The sequence below is a fragment of the Colobus angolensis genome, unplaced genomic scaffold, assembly GCF_000951035.1.
Source record: "Colobus angolensis palliatus isolate OR3802 unplaced genomic scaffold, Cang.pa_1.0 Scaffold77, whole genome shotgun sequence".
Classification (NCBI taxonomy): domain Eukaryota; kingdom Metazoa; phylum Chordata; class Mammalia; order Primates; family Cercopithecidae; genus Colobus; species Colobus angolensis.
The window spans coordinates 4084097-4102158 of NW_012121487.1; the positions used below are offsets into that span (position 1 = coordinate 4084097).

Here is an 18062-nt window from a genome sequence, read left to right on the forward strand (position 1 = left end):
GCAGTGGCGCAATCTCAGCTCACTGCAAGCTCCTCCTCCTGGGTTCACACCATTCTCCTGCCTCAGCTTCCTGAGTAGCTGGGACTACAGGTGCCTGCCACCATGTGGTCCTGGCTAATTTTTTGTATTTTTAGTAGAGACGGGATTTCACGGTGTTAGCCAGGATGGTGTTGATCTCCTGACCTCATGATCCGCCTGCCTTGGCCTCCCAACGGCCTATTTCTTTGAACAACATCCTGTTACTGGAGTCAGACGGAAAGACCTCTGTGTCCTCCCTTTCACCTGTAGACCGTCCTCCTTGCTGCCTAACTGCTCTCTCTTATCCCTGTGATCCCTCAGGCCCCTTCCTTGACTCACTTGGTGTCCCCCATGCCCACCAGGGTCCTGTCGGGGAACCCTCTGCACTGTTCCTGTGCCCTGCGCTGGCTACAGCGCTGGGAGGAGGAGGGACTGGGCGGAGTGCATGAACAGAAGCTGCAGTGTCATGGGCAAGGGCCCCTGGCCCATATGCCCAATGCCAGCTGTGGTAGGTGCTGGGTGAGGGAGATGGTGTAAGGGGCTGGGAAAGAGACCTACCTGCCTGGGGGAGAGGGCACTGAGCAAGCACTGAAAAGGCCTGGGGAATGGGCATTGGCAAAGGCTGGGGGATACTGCCTGGGGTGACATTGCCTGGGCTCCAGGTCACTGAGGAGGGTGGGGGAAGGAGCAGCCCTGCAGTAGAATTCTGGGGCCACTCCCAGCTCTAACACCCCTTGGCCCTCGGGCATCCTGGGTGGCCAGGTGTGCCTATGCTGAAGGTCCAGGTGCCCAACGCCTCCGTGGATGTGGGGGACGATGTGCTGCTGTGGTGCCAGGTGGAGGGGCGGGGCCTGGAGCAGGCCGGCTGGATCCTCACGGAGCTGGAGCAGTCAGCCACAGTGATGGTGAGAAGCCCTTCGCCCGCAGCCCCCAAGAGGTCCAGGCAGAGCACAGGGGACAAAGATGGGGAAAGAGAGACACACTGTGGAGGAAAGAGACAACAAATAAGGAGCACACTGAGGCTGAGGGATGGACAGAGATGGTTTAGACCCACAGGGGTCAGACCTATGCTGTAGGGCAGCCCATGGCATGCACACCCTCAGGGTGGGCACTGACCCAGCAGGGACCCCAAGCTACACTTGAAGCCCCAGGACTTAGGACCCCTTTCTGGGAACATGGTGTTGGCTGCAAGGGAGAGGGTCACAGAAATCTTACATGTTGGAGCTGAGAGGAACCCAACAGACTCTCTCTCCCGTACATCCCTTTTCTTTTTCTTTCTTTCTTTTTTTTTTTTTTGAGATGGAGTCTTGCTCTGTTGCCCAAACTGGAGCGCAGCGCAGTGGCGCGACCTTGACTCACTGTAACCTCCGCCTCTCGGGTTCAAGTGATTCTGCGATTCTCCTGCCTCAGCCTCCCGAGTAGCTGGGAGTACAGGCACGCACTACCACGCCCAGCTAATTTTTGTATGTTTAGTAGAGACGGGCTTTCACTATGTTGGCCACACTGGTCTCAAACTCCTGACCTCGTGATCCACCTGCCTCTGCCTCCTAAATTGCTGGGATTACAGGCGTGAGCCACTGTGCTTGGCTGATCACTTTTCTATATAATGAAACTGAGACCCAGGGAGGAGGCACAATATCAGTTGTACTGCATCTGGGATGAGTTCTTGGGGGCCTCGTGGTCTTTTTTTTTCTGGAGATTCTGGAAGGAGCATCCTCTTGGGCATGTGATGAACGCATTAGTAAGGGAGGCATAGGTCTGGCTCCAGCTCTCTCACTAATTAATTCTGGGAGTGACTTTCAGAAAAATCCCTTAATCTGCCTGCACTTTGGTTTTCTTATCTGTAAGCTGAGAAGGTGGACATGATGGCCTTCTGATGTCCTGCCTGCCCCTGGGCGTTCTCTGGCCTCTATCTCTGTTATCCAGACATGTCTTTGGACACCTTCCCAGGCCTTACCCTTTGTCCTTAGGCTGGCGATGGGCAGATGAGAGTAGCGACAGAGAACTCAGTTGGCCTTGCTGATGAGGTCGACAGCAGCTGACAATGGGCTGTGCCCACCCAAAAAGCTGGCTCCACCTGGGCAGGAGGAGTGGATATGAAGGGACCAGGAATGTGTGCCTAGGGGGCTGGGAGCGTGGTGTTTAGTTGGGGAGCCTTCACTTTGGTGGGAAAGTCAACCCCAGAATTGTTGGAGGCCCCTGGAGCCATGTTGAGGGAGGAGCCATTGGGCGCTGAGCAAGAGACTTCAGACATGGTGGAGGGACCACTAGCCACTGAGCGGATCCTCTCCCTCCAGACAGCAAAGCTGCCTAGAGTGAGTGAAAGAAAGGGGACCAGGCAGAGGCCATGCCCCTGCGTGGAGAGACCTTAGATCAACTCTCTGTTTGGGGCGATTCCAGGATTGGCTTTCTCTTTGGGAGTCTTACATGTTTGCTACCATCTGTGTTTTCTAGAAACTATCTATACAAAAGTCACTCCCTACTGGGCACAGTGGCCCATACCTGTAATCCCAGCACTTTGGGAGGCCAAGGAGGGAGAATCACTTGAGACCAGGAGTTTGAGACCAGTCCGGGCAACAAAGCGAGACCCTATCTCTTAAAAAAAATTGTACCCTAACTAGGTTAAATGGAGGGGAAGAGAGGCTGCTCTCCCTCAGTTAGGAGGATAAGGGTGGCAGAGCATCTCAAGAGGAAGAGTTATTGGCCTCACAGTAAGTGGAGGGGATGGGACAGCCAAGGGAAGCAGAGAGCAAGGCAGGGCTTCCCCTCAAGGTGGCTGGAACCCAGAGCTTGCACAAAAGGCTGGAAACTCTACTGGAGCCTTTGAACTCACGTATTCCGTTGGAAGCCTGGGGAAACCATACCTCCTCTGGCATGTGGTCAGAGGATTCCACATTTATGAAGTTTTCAGATAAATGAGATTTATCCACCACTTCATTATTTTCATCATTTTGTGAAAATCACTTTCTAAAATGTCAGAAGATAATTTGTCCACCTCTTCAGCTTACAAAACAAACAAACAAAAAACCCATGGTTCAGCAAAACGAAGAATTGTCGTAAGATCACGTAACTTACACATGACAAATCCAGTTTCTTAGGAAGAGAAACTCAATCTGATTCAATCCTGACGATGATTCAGAATCAAGTCACTTTGCCTGTCTAACCTCACCCATGGTCCTCATCTGCTGCAGGAGGCGACGCTGCTGCTGTTGTTTCTAACTGCTGCCGTGCTATTCGCACCATCTCTTTGTTTCTGATCTTCCTTGGGCTGAGACTCAGTTTGTTAGAACTCTGTGTAAAACCTGAATGAATAGGTGGTGAGGTCCTAGTGGGGTCTCCAATGAGCTGTGTACAAATTTGGTACTTGGGATGCGTGACATCCATTTAGCTGCTCAGATGACTGGTCTTAGTTTCAGTTTGGGATATTTTGTGCCTATTTTGAGGTTATTGGTTATATTTTAGATTTTTTACATAATTAAATACGTGATCCAGGCGGGGCGCAGTGGCTCACGCCTGTAATCCCAGCACTTTGGGAGGCCAGGGTGGGAGGATCCCTTGAGGCCTGGCAGAACAGTAAGACCCTGTTGCTACAAAAATAAAACATAAAACTAAAAACCCCGTCGCTACAAAAATAAAACATAAAATTTAAAAAAAATGTGATCCAGGAGATAGTCAATGAACAAACCTAAAGGAGGAAGGACATTCTCTGCTACATTCTCTCCCATCCCTATCTCCCTCCTCTTCCCTCCCAGCCCTCCTCTCCTATCCATCTGGAGTCAGAGGGGCTTTCCAAAGGCATCAGCCCCAGCCCCGAGCTGGCTAAAGCTCCTTCTGATTTCCACCTCTCTTTCCTGATCTAGAAATCTGGGGCTCTGCCGTCCCTGGGGCTGACCCTGGCCAATGTCACCAGTGATCTCAACAGGAAGAACGTGACGTGCTGGGCAGAGAATGATGTAGGCCGGGCAGAGGTCTCTGTTCAGGTCAACGTCTCCTGTGAGTCTCAGTGGCAGCCCCTACTCATCTCTTCTTCCCTCAAAAGAGGATGTAGGGTGGGGGCTGGAGGAAAGGGTGGGATGTGTGTCTCCACAGCTGCTCCCTCCCAGCTGTTTCCAGATTCCCGTGAAAACCTGATCCTTCGGGGGAAGTCCTGGGGGCTCGTCAAGGCCAGAGGGATGGAGATGGATTTCTTTCTGGCCCCCTGCCCAAGCCTGGCTACCTGAGGCCCTCAACACCAGATGCCCGGCTGTTCCCACTGCTCCGAAGTATTTTTTCATGCCCGTCCCTCATCGGGTCCTTCTTCCCGCATCCTAGTTTCAAAAGAGGAAATTTTCCTCCTGAGTTCCTCTTTAGGCTTGCTGCCTAATTTCTCTAGGTCAGCCAACAAATTACCTTAAACCTTCTACTTTACATCAGTTTTCTTCTTTTATTGTGAAATGTACATAGAAATGTGCAAACAATATCTATACTTTAAACAATAACTACTCTTACCAGCACCATGGAAGACCTCCCCCTCGCCACCCAACACCTCTCCCTGTTCGCAATCCCATTCCACTCTCCCATCTCATGTTGACGTTTGTCAGGACAACCATTTCCTTGCTTTTAAAAATAATTTTTCTTAAATATGCTTTCTTATCGGTATCGTTTAGTTTTGCCTGTTCTTGTACATTATATAAACGGAATCATACTGCATGTATTATTTTGTATCTGACTTCTTTCACTCAACATTATATTTATAAGATTCATTCATGTTAATGGGAGTCGCTGTATGTAGCTCATGCAATTCATTGCTAAATAGTATTCCTGTGTATGAATGCTATATTGTATATATGTATGTATTTATTTATGCATACATACACTTTGTTTCTATCATTGAGGGGCTTTTGCTGTTACCAGATTGGGTCTATTTCAAATCCATACCTTTTTTCAAAAAGTGTGTGTCTGTGTGTATGTCTGTGTGTGTGTATGTTTGAAGAGATGGGGTCTCAGCCTGTTGCCCAGGCTGGAATGCTTTGGGATCATAACTCACTGCAGCCTTGAACTCCTGGCCTGAAGCAGTCCTCCCACCTCAGCCCCCTGAGTAGCTGGGATTACAGGAGCAAGTCACTGTGCCTGGCCTTCCCCCCAAATTTAACTGTGTATATTTTTAGCTTGTTTGATTGTTAGGTCCCCTGACCCATCTTCTTCAGCTTGGTTACACTGACTTTTTCTAGATTCCTTACACCAAAGACTCCATGTTTAATTGTCATAAGCTGGTACCCCACTTCTGTGGGGCTGTGACTTATTTATGGCCCACCACTTAAGTTCTTTAAGCCTCTGCATTTCATATGCCTGCTGCCTGATTTATTTGACATGTATTGTCAACTTTCTTCAAAATGTCTCTCCTTGGTGAATTTCCTAGGGCCTGCTGACCTGTTTTTCCCAGGCCTGCCCTTTGATTTCGGATTCTACTTGCTTTGCCCCTGGACTTGTCGGGTGTGTGCTGGGCTTCCTCCAGCTGCGCCCTGACCTCCTGCTGTTGCTCTTTCTGGCCCACAGTCCCGGCCAGTGTACAGCTGCACACGGCGGTGGAAATGCACCACTGGTGCATCCCCTTCTCTGTGGATGGGCAGCCGGCACCGTCTCTGCGCTGGCTCTTCAATGGCTCCGTGCTCAATGAGACCAGCTTCATCTTCACCGAGTTTCTGGAGCCGGCGGCCAATGAGACTGTGCGGCACGGGTGTCTGCGCCTCAACCAGCCCACCCACGTCAACAACGGCAACTACACGCTGCTGGCTGCCAACCCCTTCGGCCAGGCCTCCGCCTCCATCATGGCTGCCTTCATGGACAACCCTTTCGAGTTCAACCCCGAGGACCCCATCCCTGGTGCGAGGGCTATCCTGAACCCTGCTCCCACTTCTGGGCTCCACCTGGGTTAGAGCCAACTTCCTGCTATAGCCGTTACCCCAGAAATTGGAGTGCCTGGTTCGGGACAGAAAGGAGTCTGGAGTCCTGGTGTCCAGCTGTTCTGGCCTCCTTACCCTCTCCCCAAGCCAGGACTCCTGAACTCCTGAGCTATTCCATCCTTGTAGGCTGGCTGAGAAGACAGCCATGCACCAGGGCATCATGGCCCAGCTGGAAAAGGGTCACATGCATTTTCTCCCTTGAGGCCTAGCAGCCCACCTCCATCCCCCGTCACCCCATGAAGGAATGAGTCCCAGAATAGGTAGGGGACTCACTGTTTTCCTTCTCCCTCTGACTGCTTTCTCTCCTCCCTCCTGCTGCAGTCTCCTTCTCGCCAGTGGGTGAGTAGCCCAAGGTGGAGGGCAGGTTCTGCCTGGTCTCTGGAGCTGAGGCTAGGGCAAAGGGTACAGCTGACCTGATCCCTGAGAGGCCAGCTGGGGCCAGGGTTGGGGGGTTACTGGAGGCGACTGTGTGCACCAAGGCTCACTCTTCCTGCCTTGTGTCCCCTCAGATACTAACAGCACATCTGGAGACCCGGTGGAGAAGAAGGACGAAACACCTTTTGGGGTGAGATAGGAAGTAGAAGCTTGTGCAGACTTTGGGACCGGGAGGCTAGGTAGAGGCTCATCTGCACGTCATTTCTGGTCAGAGCAGGGAGGTCACTACCATCTGGCCTGAGCTCTGACTGCCACCCTCACAGCCACTGCAGGGGTCCCCAGGGGAGGATGAGGCAGGTCTGGAGGCCTGGTTCTGGGCTCCCATGCAGGATGAAAAAATGGCTTGCTACGGGCGGCTCTGAGAGTGCAGAAGAAGCCCCTGGATCTAACCACCCCTGCCTCCCACCAGGTCTCGGTGGCTGTGGGCCTGGCCGTCTTTGCCTGCCTCTTCCTTTCTATGCTGCTCCTTGTGCTCAACAAATGCGGAAGGAGAAACAAGTTTGGGATCAACCGTGAGTCGAGGCTGCAGAGGGCTGTCTGTCTGTCTGTTCTCCTGGCTTTGTTTCCTACTGGCTCTTCTTGACTCTGTCTCTGTCTGGGGGGCTGTGCACATGGGAGTTCCCGGGCGTGTGAGTGTGTTTGGGGTATAAATGAAGGCCTGGCTGTGAGGCTTGTGTGAGTGTGTGTCGGGCTGGTGCTGAGGTAGTTTCAGAGGCGGCAGCTGCTAATTGGTGGCTGGATTGTAGTCAAGCACTAAGTGGGTCTGGGAGGTCTGGGCTCTGTGGGGCGGGGGAGTTCTTTGGTGCCCATGGGGCCACGGGTGGGACAGGAGCCAGCACAGGGAGAGGCGGTGGTGCCCTCTTCCCCCTGCCTGCTGTCTCGCTCCTAGCTCCTCAGTCTCTCCCCTGCAAGTTACAAGGTGGGGATGACCAGGCATCCTGCAGGCAAGGGTGGGCAGGGCCAAGATGTGGGCAAACCTCTCCATGTGGCTGTGTCTCCTCCCTAGGCCCGGCTGTCCTGGCTCCAGAGGACGGGCTGGCCATGTCCCTGCATTTCATGACATTGGGTGGCAGCTCCCTGTCCCCCACCGAGGGCAAAGGCTCTGGGCTCCAAGGCCACATCATCGAGAACCCGCAATACTTCAGTGATGCCTGTGAGGGGCTATGCTGGGTCAAGGGCAGGGGCGAGTGTGTGTGTGTGTAGAAGCCCCTAGGCCGTCGCCCTTACCAACCGAGGCCTGAATGATCCCTCCCTTTCTCCCACCCCTCCCCAGCCCTATTCCAGCCATAAGCCCTGTCATATTATTCTCAGGCTAAGTCCAGCCCCGCTCTTAGCTGCAGCCCCTGCCAGGAGTCACAGCTAGCTCACACCTTGTCCTGTCTGGGCAGATGCAGCCCCACACTATGACCTGGGGCTTGGTGAAGGGGCACAGGTTGAATTTCAGCCCCTATGCAGCCCCTTGTCTGCGCAGCCTTGTGCAACACACAGCCCTGTCAAAACAGTCCTCCCCTACAACCCCAGCCCTCCCAAGATTGGGGTTCCCCTCTGACCCTGCAAGCCCCCTCAGGTGTTCACCACATCAAGCGCCGGGACATCGTGCTCAAGTGGGAGCTGGGGGAGGGCGCCTTTGGGAAGGTCTTCCTTGCTGAGTGCCACAACCTTCTGCCTGAGCAGGACAAGATGCTGGTGGCTGTCAAGGTGAGACCCTGCCCAGGGGGCACTGCTGGACTGGGTCCCACCCCCAGGGGCTCCATCATATCAGGACAGATTGGGGGAAGATGCAGAGGGCTGAGATGGCTGGAGGCTGGGGTGAGCGGGCTGCCCTGGATGAACAGCAGTGAGGGCTGGGCCCCCACTCAGTCTTGTCCCTGCCCCTTCCATCCAGGCACTGAAGGAGGTGTCCGAGAGTGCTCGGCAGGACTTCCAGCGCGAGGCCGAGCTGCTCACCATGCTGCAGCACCAGCACATTGTGCGCTTCTTCGGCGTCTGCACCGAGGGCCGCCCCCTGCTCATGGTCTTTGAGTATATGCGGCATGGGGACCTCAACCGCTTCCTCCGGTACCAGCACCTGGCCTCAGCGCTGGCCCCTGCCTCTGGACCCCATCATCCCTTCCCTCTAGACATCCCTGCTTGTCTTTCAAACCAAGGGGAGACACAGAGAAAGATCAGGAAGGCACATTCCTGTCCCCAAGGAGCTCTGAGATGGTAGAGGAGACAGACGTGTGAATGTAGGGGCGACTCTTGCAAAGGACAAGTGTCAGTAGTCAGGGAGGTTGTGATGGCAAAGGCCATGAGCTAAAATGTTGGGGTGGGTGGGCTTTGCAGAGGATGTATGTGCATTTGTGTGTGGCACACAAAGGCCAGGCCTCTAAGGGTGGCAGTTTAGATAACGACAATAACAACAGTAATGAACATTTATCAGGCACCTTCTATGTTCGTGTTCCAGGTGCTATGCTATATACTTTATAATTTATTATTATTATATTTTAATGTATTTATTAGCGTTATTGTTTTAGAGATGGGGTCTTGCTCTGTTGTCTAGGCTGGAGTGCGGCGGTGGTGTAATAATAGCTCACTTCAGCCTCAAACTCCTGGGCTCAAGCAGTTGTCCCACCTTGGCCTCCCCAGTAGCTGGGACTACAGGTGCACACCACTGCACCTGACTCTACAATTCGTTCTTATTATGATTCTATGTGCTGGGACATATATATCTTGTACAGTAATATAAATATGTATTTATTCTTTGTGGCCTCCAAGCATATATTGCAATCTATACTTGAAGCAAGTTACAAAAAATTAATTTATTTGACTTCGGACAGAACAACTCTGATATGTTTATCTATTTGTGCTAATTTTAATAACTTCGAGAAATGTGCCTGTTTCACAGATAAGGCTTAGAGAGGTTCGGTGACTTGCCCAAGGGTGCACAGGTAGTGAATGGCCCAGGCGTGATGTGACCCCAGGCAGAGCCCCTGCTCTCAACCCCTGATGTGATGGTCACATGTTCCCTCGGTCTAGTCCCTTGGTCTAGTCCCTTGATCATCTTCTGATGAGATCGCCCCTGGGAGGATGGGGCAGTGTTTGCAAGGCAGGGAGAAGACCAGGGTTTGGAATCAGCTGCCACATACGAGCTGAGCCTTCTTTGCCAAGTAAGTAGCTTTCCTCTCTGACCTCACTTTCCTCACCAGTAAGAGGGACAGTGGAGGGCTGTGGTTCTGGATGAGCAAGCGCTGTGTGGTTGTCCAGCTGATGGTCATGATCTGGTCCCCAAACATCCCCTTGGGAGTGATGGGTCATTCATGCAGTCAGGTGGCAGGACTCAGCTAGGAGAGTCCCCTGAGTCTTGGGCTTATTGTGTGGACCAGGAGGGAGCCCATGCAGGGTGTGGAGCAGGAGGCGAGGCCAGACCCAAGGTTGAGTGTGGAGGAGGATCGGCATAGAGGAGCCCGAGAAGGCCAGGGAGGAGCCTATCTCTTTGCTCCCAGACGTGTCATAGGCTCAGTGCTGGTCTTGAGGACATAGGCTAGGGAGATACCACCATCTGGGGCCCAGGCTGTGGGAGACGAGGCTCTAACTGCTGGATGGACCACTGGGGGAATCAATGGAGGGAATCATTAATGCTCAGAGATGAGTCTGGAAGACTTCCCCTAGGAGGGACCATCTGTTCCTTCTCCCCTCCAGGCCTTTGTACTTCCAGTTCCCTCTGCCTGGGGTACTGGGCCTCCCTCCCTCCATAGAAAGATGGAGACAGACACACAGACTCTACCCCTCCCTGCCTCAGCCCCTTTCGAATGGCTTCAGGAGCTGAGTCTCAGTTCAGGTGTCCCTTCCTCTAGGAAGCCTTCCCTGGCTTTTTCCATTCCCACCCGTGCCTGCCAGGTGCCCCTCACACTACACTGCCATGACCTGCTTATCTGCATCATACTCTGCGCTGTAGCCCTGGTGCTTGGCATGTTGGAAATGTTTAACAAATGCCTCAACTAAACGAATGAGGAGAAGATTGGCTAGTAGGAAAGGGCATTCTTGGCAAAGTGATCGGTTCAGGCAAAGGTTCAGGAGAAGGAACATTGGGGAATACAGATGAGTGGCTAGGATTGACCCGAGTGTTCGCTGTGGGGAGAAGGCAGGCATCCTGGACACCTTCAAAAGGAAGGAAGACCCTGTAGGAATGGCTGGTCACTGAGGGCAAAGGGGAGAGAGACAGGACAATCAAGGACTCCCTGGTTTCAGAGTCTGCCTGGGTGGGGAGGGTCCCTTCCCTGAGGCAGGGTCAGGCTCAGGGAAAGACACTGAGCTGCAATTGGCAAGGGCTGAGTCTGACGTGCCTATGGCAAGGGATGTAGGGGCCAGTGGGCATCTGGAATTCAAGGAGCTGCCAGAGAGGAAGGCATGGATGTGGGAACCGTGAGCTGTCTCTGGTGGAAGCCCTGGAGGTGGGCACGCCTGTTCTGCTCCTCCATCCCGCCCCTCTGGACAGCTGCCTCTACTGTTCTCTCAATCCTCCACTACTAGGCCCCCAGTCTCCTCTCCCATCACACCCGGCTGTTGGGGATCGCCTTCCTCAGCAGCCGCTCCTGGGGGTTCTGTCCTCCCAGCCTATCCCCACTCCTTTTCTTGTTCACAGATCCCATGGGCCTGATGCCAAGCTGCTGGTTGGTGGGGAGGATGTGGCTCCAGGCCCCCTGGGTCTGGGGCAGCTGCTGGCCGTGGCTAGCCAGGTCGCTGCGGGGATGGTGTACCTGGCAGGTCTGCATTTTGTGCACCGGGACCTGGCCACACGCAACTGTCTGGTGGGCCAAGGACTGGTGGTCAAGATTGGTGATTTCGGCATGAGCCGGGATATCTACAGCACCGACTATTACCGTGTAAGGGTCCTTTGTCCCCAACGCCTTCCCCTGACTCTAAACTGTAGACTCCCTGGATCCCAAGACCTCTGAGAGCCTGCCCTTGCTAGGATGCCTGCACGGGTCTGAGATTCACTGGCTCTAGTTTTCAGCCTACCTCCTCGGCCCCCAGTGGTGGGGATTCTGTCTCCTTCACTATCCTGGTCGGAAACAGCACCCTTCGGTTTTTGCCTCTTAGCACTGAGAGGCACATCTGTTTGTTTATTTATTTAATTTATTTTTTTTGAGACGGAGTCTCACTCTGTCGCCGGACTGGAGTGCAGTGGCACAATCTTGGCTCACTGCAATCTGCGACTCCCTGGTTCAAGCGATTCTCCTGCCTCAGCCTCCCGGGTAGCTGGGATTACAGGCACACAGCATCACGCCCAACTAATTTTTGTATTTTTAGTAGAGATGGGGTTTCACCATGTTGGCCAGGATGGTCTCAATCTCCTGACCTCGGCCTCCCAAAGTGCTGGGATTACAGGCGTGAGCCACCGCGCCTGGCATATTTATTTTTAATGATGGGGCAGGGGTGAGCTGTGTCTTGACGGGCTGTCCCAGGCGCCCCTGGAGTTGACGCAGCGCCCGCCCACGGCAGGTGGGAGGCCGCACCATGCTGCCCATCCGCTGGATGCCGCCTGAGAGCATCCTCTACCGCAAGTTCACCACCGAGAGTGACGTGTGGAGCTTCGGCGTGGTGCTCTGGGAGATCTTCACCTACGGCAAACAGCCCTGGTACCAGCTCTCCAACACTGAGGTCAGCCCCGGCCCGTGGTCGCCCTTTGCTGGCTTCCCCCTCCCATGCCCCTTCAGGTCCCTTTTTCAGGGAACTCGGTTCCCCTTCTGCCCCTCCGCCACAGCCTATTGGGGGTCCCTTTCCAGTGCCATGCCGACACTGTGTCCCCTCCACCCCGGCTCTGTTCTTCTCTTCCTCCCCTATTCTTGCCTTCACCTAAAGCCTGTCCTAAGCCCAGGCCCAGTTGGCCCCTGGGGGAACCTCAAAGTGCTTTGTACATGGAGCCCAGACCCCCATCTCTAGCTGCATTTTGTAGACCTAAGCAGGTATTATCAGAGTGGAAGGGACCAGCACGGGAAGAGGAGCTCAGCACAAGAAGGCCCAACGCTGCAGCAGGACGGCTGGAGGTTAGACTGTCAGAAGGACAGTCCTACCCCCTCCTCGTGCCCTCCTAGCTGGTCACAGCCAGAGCAGGCCCCAGGTGTTCTGTCTCCCAGAGCAGCTGCCCCCACCCCCTCCTTGGCTCGCAGCTGTCAGTTTCCATTTCTCCTCCTAATGCAGTCTGCTCCCTGGAGGCTGGTGGGGTGGGGGAGAGGGTTATAGATTTTAATTTTCTCAAGCACTGAGAGAAGAAATGGAATTAGTGCCGCCCATAACCCAAGTCCTCTAATAGGGAGGGGGAAAGAAGGGGAAAAGAGGCTCCAGGCCCCTTCTCCAATCACTCCCTGCCACCCTTTCTCCTTCTTTGGATTCCTTAACTACTTTAGCAGTTCTTCCTAGAGTCTAACTTTGATCTTTCTTGCTGCAGTTTCTTTTTGGGAGAGCTAGTCCCACAGAGTGGTATCCACAGAAGAGAGATGAAGAGGGGATTGCCCTCTTTTTTAAAATGAAAGCCAGCTATTTTTCAAGGCCTTTAACTGCAATTCTGCTCTATTTTCTTTTCTTTCTCTGGAACTGAGAGTCAGAGGGCCTTCCTCCTCCTCCTTTCAGCCCCCGACACTAAACTGATGGATTTGATAAATACCTCAGCCCCTCCCCTTCCTCAACCCACCTGGCAAGTCTTCTTAGCATCTGATCCCAGTTTTCTGGAAGCAATCCTACCCCAGCCCAAGCTTCCCAGAGCCAAGCCTTAATCCTTCTCACTTCTCAGTGTCAGAGCAGAAATGAATCTTGGGGTTCACTGTGTCCATTCAGGTTATTAGCGGCTAAGAAGCCCAGATGAGTGGTATGGTATGAGCTGCCTTGGGAGCCTCAGTGAGGGCACTGGGGCTGGCCTCACTCTCTTGCCCCCAGCCTAGTGTGCTTTCTCCTCTGTCTCTCCGGTGGCCCCAGGCAATCGACTGCATCACGCAGGGACGTGAGTTGGAGCGGCCACGTGCCTGCCCACCAGAGGTCTACGCCATCATGCGGGGCTGCTGGCAGCGGGAGCCCCAGCAACGCCACAGCATCAAGGACGTGCACGCCCGGCTGCAAGCCCTGGCCCAGGCACCTCCGGTCTACCTGGACGTCCTGGGCTAGGGGGCCGGCCCAAGGGCTGGAGTGGTTAGCCGGAATACTGGGGCCTGCCCTCAGCATCCCCCATAGCTCCCAGCAGTCCCAGGGTGATCTCAAAGCATCTAACTCACCCTCAGCATGCGGGAGGGGACAGGTGGGGGCTGGGAATAGAGGATGTTCCTGCTTCTCTAGGCAAGGTTCCGTCATAGCAATTATATTTATTATCCCTTGGCTGTGTCTCTTGCTAATTCTTGGGATGACGTCGTTCCAGGAGGGAGGCATTGGGATTCAGGTGAGGGGACAGCTCTCTGGGATCCTCCCCGACTCAGGTTCCCCTCAGCTGCCTACCCCTACTCCATGGACCTGTCACTCTCCCCTTTGACTATAGGTTGGATCCCAGCCCCATGGTCACCTGGCTCACCTGCTATTGAGGCAGCCTCTGGCCAAACTTCCCAGACCCTGAGAGCCTAACTGCCGATCTTTGTAGTTCATGTTCAGGAAGGCTGGTGCTGCAGTGGAAGGGGTGGAAGTTAGATGTACTGGTAGACAGGATGGGAGCATTGAGGGGGTGTCTTTCTTGTATTGGTGTGTCCAGGACAGAGCAAGCACGCAGCAGCAGATGAGAGAGAAACGTGTGTGTGTGTGTGTGTGTGTGTGACAGGAACAGGGAAGGAGCTGGACTAAGGATTGATGGAGGCAGGACCCCTTATTCCTGTCCCTCTGTTACTCTTCTTAGCTCTAGGTGCTTTGATTAGCATCTGGAAGCCAGGAACTGTGTAAAGTGGCTATTTCCTAAGGACAAAGCCATCTCCCTGTCCCATCTGTCCAAGGGAGTAGGTGAAGTCTCCCCTCTCCTCTGTCTCTTGGAACACCACTGGCCTTAACTGAGTGGTCTGAGGCTCTGTCAGCAGCACTGAGACTGGGCCCCATCAGGTCAGGGCGTCTGGGCCCTGTCTCCACCTTCCCTAACCCAAAGGCTTGCATTCCACCCAGAGCCAGGAAGGAGCAGCTTCCCCGCCACCCTCAGCCCTATCACTTCCAATCACCTGTCCAGTTCCTGCAATAACACAAGCTTCCCATGGCTCCTCAGGGCTAATCACATGGCTGTCTCATGTCCCTGGGTGCCAGTTCCACCCCACCCCCACCCCCATGATTCAATCTGTGTCTTATCACCCTTAGGCCTAGCCCAGTGGTGTGTCTGTCTCTTGTCCAGGCTGGTTAGTGCTAATGGAGGACTGACCCAGGGCTGCAGGCTGATCGATGGGGGGATTAGGGTGTGTGTGTGGTTGGCCCCTAAGGGCCAAGTTCACAGGCCTTCCTCTCCTGCCGGGTATGGGTGGGGCTGGTGCTGCATCACCCCTACGAGGGAGGGCACTTACAACAGGTGGAGCCATTGGGAGGAAAGGGCTTGCGAACATGGTGAGGGATGCAGAGTTGGGGGATCAGATCCAACAGGTGAGCCCAGGGACGGATGCAAAGGGAGAGACAGTGCAGAGAGAGACAGGGACAGGACATACAGACATGGTGACATAGAGAGAGACTGCAGAGGGAGATGTAAAGACTGAGACATGCAGACAGAGAGAAAGATGGAGACAGGCACACAGACCTAGCCGGACACACATGGAGAGAGAGGGTGAGACCAGTGCTGCAAACAGACACAGGTAGGGCAGTGGCTCAATCGCAGGAAGCCCAGGAGGACATCATGGACTCCCCAGGGGGCTTCCACCTCACCTGCCCCCTCACCTCTGCCCTTTGAGCCTCTCTGCAGGGGCTAGGAGAGGATGGGACACCCGGACTTGGAGGCTCTGTGGGTAGAGACAGGGGGGGACCTGAGGTTTGCCCCATATAGAGCAGGATTGGGGCATCACTAAAGAGCTGGTTTGGAGGCCAGGTAGCACCAGGGAGCTGCCAGGGCATGTGAACCATTTTCAAGGTTATCAGGCCTCAGGCGTGAGGACATCAGAGGCTCTTAAATCATAACCAGAGGTATTGCTGGAAAAGCTGGGCAGGTGAGGTGAGGGATTCCGGGAATAAGGTTTGGACAGGGAAGGGAGAAAGAACTGGGTATCTTTCATCGATCTGGGAGCAGGAGCTGGAGCCTGCCACTCCAATCCCTTCAGGTAGATCTGGACCTGGGGCTTTGTCTTGATTGGTGAGGAGCGGGCTTGTACTCATATTTCCCTCCCCTGAAAGCACCCCATTCTCTCCCCTTCACTGATGGACACAGAAGTGCACATCTGTGTCCTAGCTGGCCTGCCCCCACACAGCCTAGACACACATGTGCAAACACAGACACATGCACACACATACACAGACACAGAGCCCCTCCCCAATCACTCATAGCGGCTGGATTCCACTGTCATTAACAGTGCCCCCCTCCACCCTCTGTGGCCCTTGCCCCCTCCCTGTTAATTACCTCCTGGCTGTGCCAAGTCCATTAGCGGCCCCCACCCTGACATACCCCAGGGGCTGAGCACCAGCTGAGATGGATTGCTGCTGGGGGATCGATGGAATGGGGCCCCAAGGACCCCACTGGGGGCTGGGACCAGGACAACAACCTGAAGCTGTAAAGATTGGACATTTGGGTTCCCCCCAACCTGGCCCAGGCCCCTTCCTTTTCAGAGAGGGCTGTCTTGGTTGAAAGACAGAGGCTCAGAAAGGGTCGTGGGCACCTCAGGAACACCCAGCATTGAAGAAAGGAGCTGGAACTCTCCCGTCTAAGCAAGCCTCTGCCAGCTCCTCCGCATTTACTCTAGAAGGAAAGACTCAGTGGTGCAGAGACCAGAGGGGCTCCCCAGGGGCCTCCAGCACTGGGATGGGGTCTCTAAAGAACCCAGGGGTGCAAGCCACCCTCAACCCCTTCAGCCTTCCTCAGGAACCTCTGCCTCCTTCCTGCCCTGCTCCCACAGGGGCTGGTTTCCTGACAGAAGAGCAGAGCATCTGTCCAGGCTTCCAGGAAAAGGACAGGCAGAGTGCTAGGACAGCTCTGGTGAAGAATGACCCAGCCTGTGCCCCCTTGGATCCCCAGGCCAAAGATAGAACCTAGATAGAATTCCAGACGACAGAGGCCCTGGCCTTTCTAAGTACCAGCTGGAGAGAGCCTGTCTTGCCAAATTCCTGAAGCAGCATTGGACAAGCTCCCAGCAGGGGTAGGAAAGGGGGATTTTAATGGTAGGAGCCAGGACCCAGGAATCCAGACTTTCAGCCCGCTGCTTACTGAACTGCCAGGCGACCCAGGCACCCCTGGGATGCTGGGGAGTGAGGTGGCCCCGTTGCTCTAAACAACAGTGCCCTCCCAGACTGTCTCTGTCTTCCACTCCCACCCCATTGCTGACGGACTCCCGTGCTAAGATGGAAAGTTTGAGCAGCAGTGGCTCTAGAGTGGTGGGCAGGAGAGAGATCTGGAGGCAGGAAAGATAGACAAGACAGGCCAGAGCTGCAGGAGGAGCCCACACGGGGGCAAGGAGGGGCGGAGAGGAGAGGCAACCCAGACCCATGCAGTGACTCAGCCCTGCATGTGCAGGGAACAGAGAAAAAGGCAGAGAGCCTGACATACAGGACAGAACCCAAGAGCCACAGAAGCAGAGCCTCAGAGGCCATGTGCTTTCCATGAGCTCTGCTTCTAGTCCAGCCCCTGGGAGGAGAGGCTTTTGAGCCCACCTCCCACTGAATTGGGCCCCCTTCCTCTTCTGAAAGGGCTATGTTTCCTGGTGGTTAAGCCTCTAGACTCTGGAATCTGGTTGTGCCATTTACTAGCTGTGTGACATTGGGCAAGTTACTCAACCTTTCTGTACTTTGGTCTCCTCCTCTGCAAAATGAGGATAATCATAGCAATAACCTCGCAGGACTGTTATGAGGTTTAAACAAGTCTCATGTGGAAAGCTTTCCCTGTAGGGCCTGGCCTTAGTAGCTGCTATGTAAAAACACTCTTTCCCCCTCCTTCCTTCCCTCCCTATTCTTCCTCCTCTCTATCCTGCCAGCCCAGGCCCTAGCCCTGGTATGTGGGCGGTGAGGCAGGTTGTATGTTTTGAAGGGATAGTGCTTGCAGAAGAGAAGCTCTTATTCCCTGATTCCAACCACTCGCTCTAGCTGCAGGGGACTTGCCAGTCCCCTGCTGCAGAGAGTGTGAGGTGAGGAAGGGGCTTCTCCCTCCCTCTGACACCCTGTGGGTTCTGGGTCCCTGCACTGATCCAGAAGGCCCTGATGCAGGAAAAGCCTCCAGCCTCCCCTGCCCCGTGGCTCCCATTTACTCTTCTCCTACTCTCTGATTTTCCCTTGTGAGAATTTCTCTCTCAGCTCACCGCCTCTGGGCAGCCCTCAGGGATTGGACAGGGATCTTTGTACCCTTGAAGGGTGCTTCTGAGGGCACAAATCCTCGTAGACCTTGAGACAGGTCTCCAAGAGTATGGACCTGGGAGCGGGAAACATGCCTCCAAAGCTTTGTATCCCTTATCCCTGTGGCTTCCCGTTCCTGAGTGCCAGGAAGTCCTTCCTTACAGTCTACCCTCCTGCTTCCCACCTAGATCTGAAGGGGTTACTCAGCTCCAGGCC

At 54.3% G+C, this 18062-nt stretch overlaps 1 protein-coding gene across 4 annotated transcripts in view; it reads left to right on the forward strand.

Annotated features, from left to right (window-relative positions):
• Positions 1-13742, forward strand: part of NTRK1 (neurotrophic tyrosine kinase, receptor, type 1) — a 66860-nt gene extending 53118 nt beyond the window's left edge. For 2 of the 4 annotated variants that reach the window (XM_011928458.1, XM_011928457.1), the window contains 12 exons: positions 381-526; positions 781-923; positions 3879-4011; positions 5554-5880; positions 6470-6525; positions 6805-6907; positions 7402-7548; positions 7963-8093; positions 8281-8453; positions 11020-11260; positions 11880-12038; positions 13350-13742. In XM_011928458.1, coding sequence (XP_011783848.1) covers positions 381-526; positions 781-923; positions 3879-4011; positions 5554-5880; positions 6470-6525; positions 6805-6907; positions 7402-7548; positions 7963-8093; positions 8281-8453; positions 11020-11260; positions 11880-12038; positions 13350-13535 — 1945 coding nt within the window. In that variant the 3' untranslated portion in view covers positions 13536-13742. Of the gene's footprint in view, positions 1-380; positions 527-780; positions 924-3878; positions 4012-5553; positions 5881-6281; positions 6300-6469; positions 6526-6804; positions 6908-7401; positions 7549-7953; positions 8094-8280; positions 8454-11019; positions 11261-11879; positions 12039-13349 lie in introns of all 4 variants that reach the window. The other 2 variants (XM_011928454.1, XM_011928456.1) reach the window with 2 other exon arrangements.
• Positions 13743-18062: the final 4320 nt, after the last annotated feature.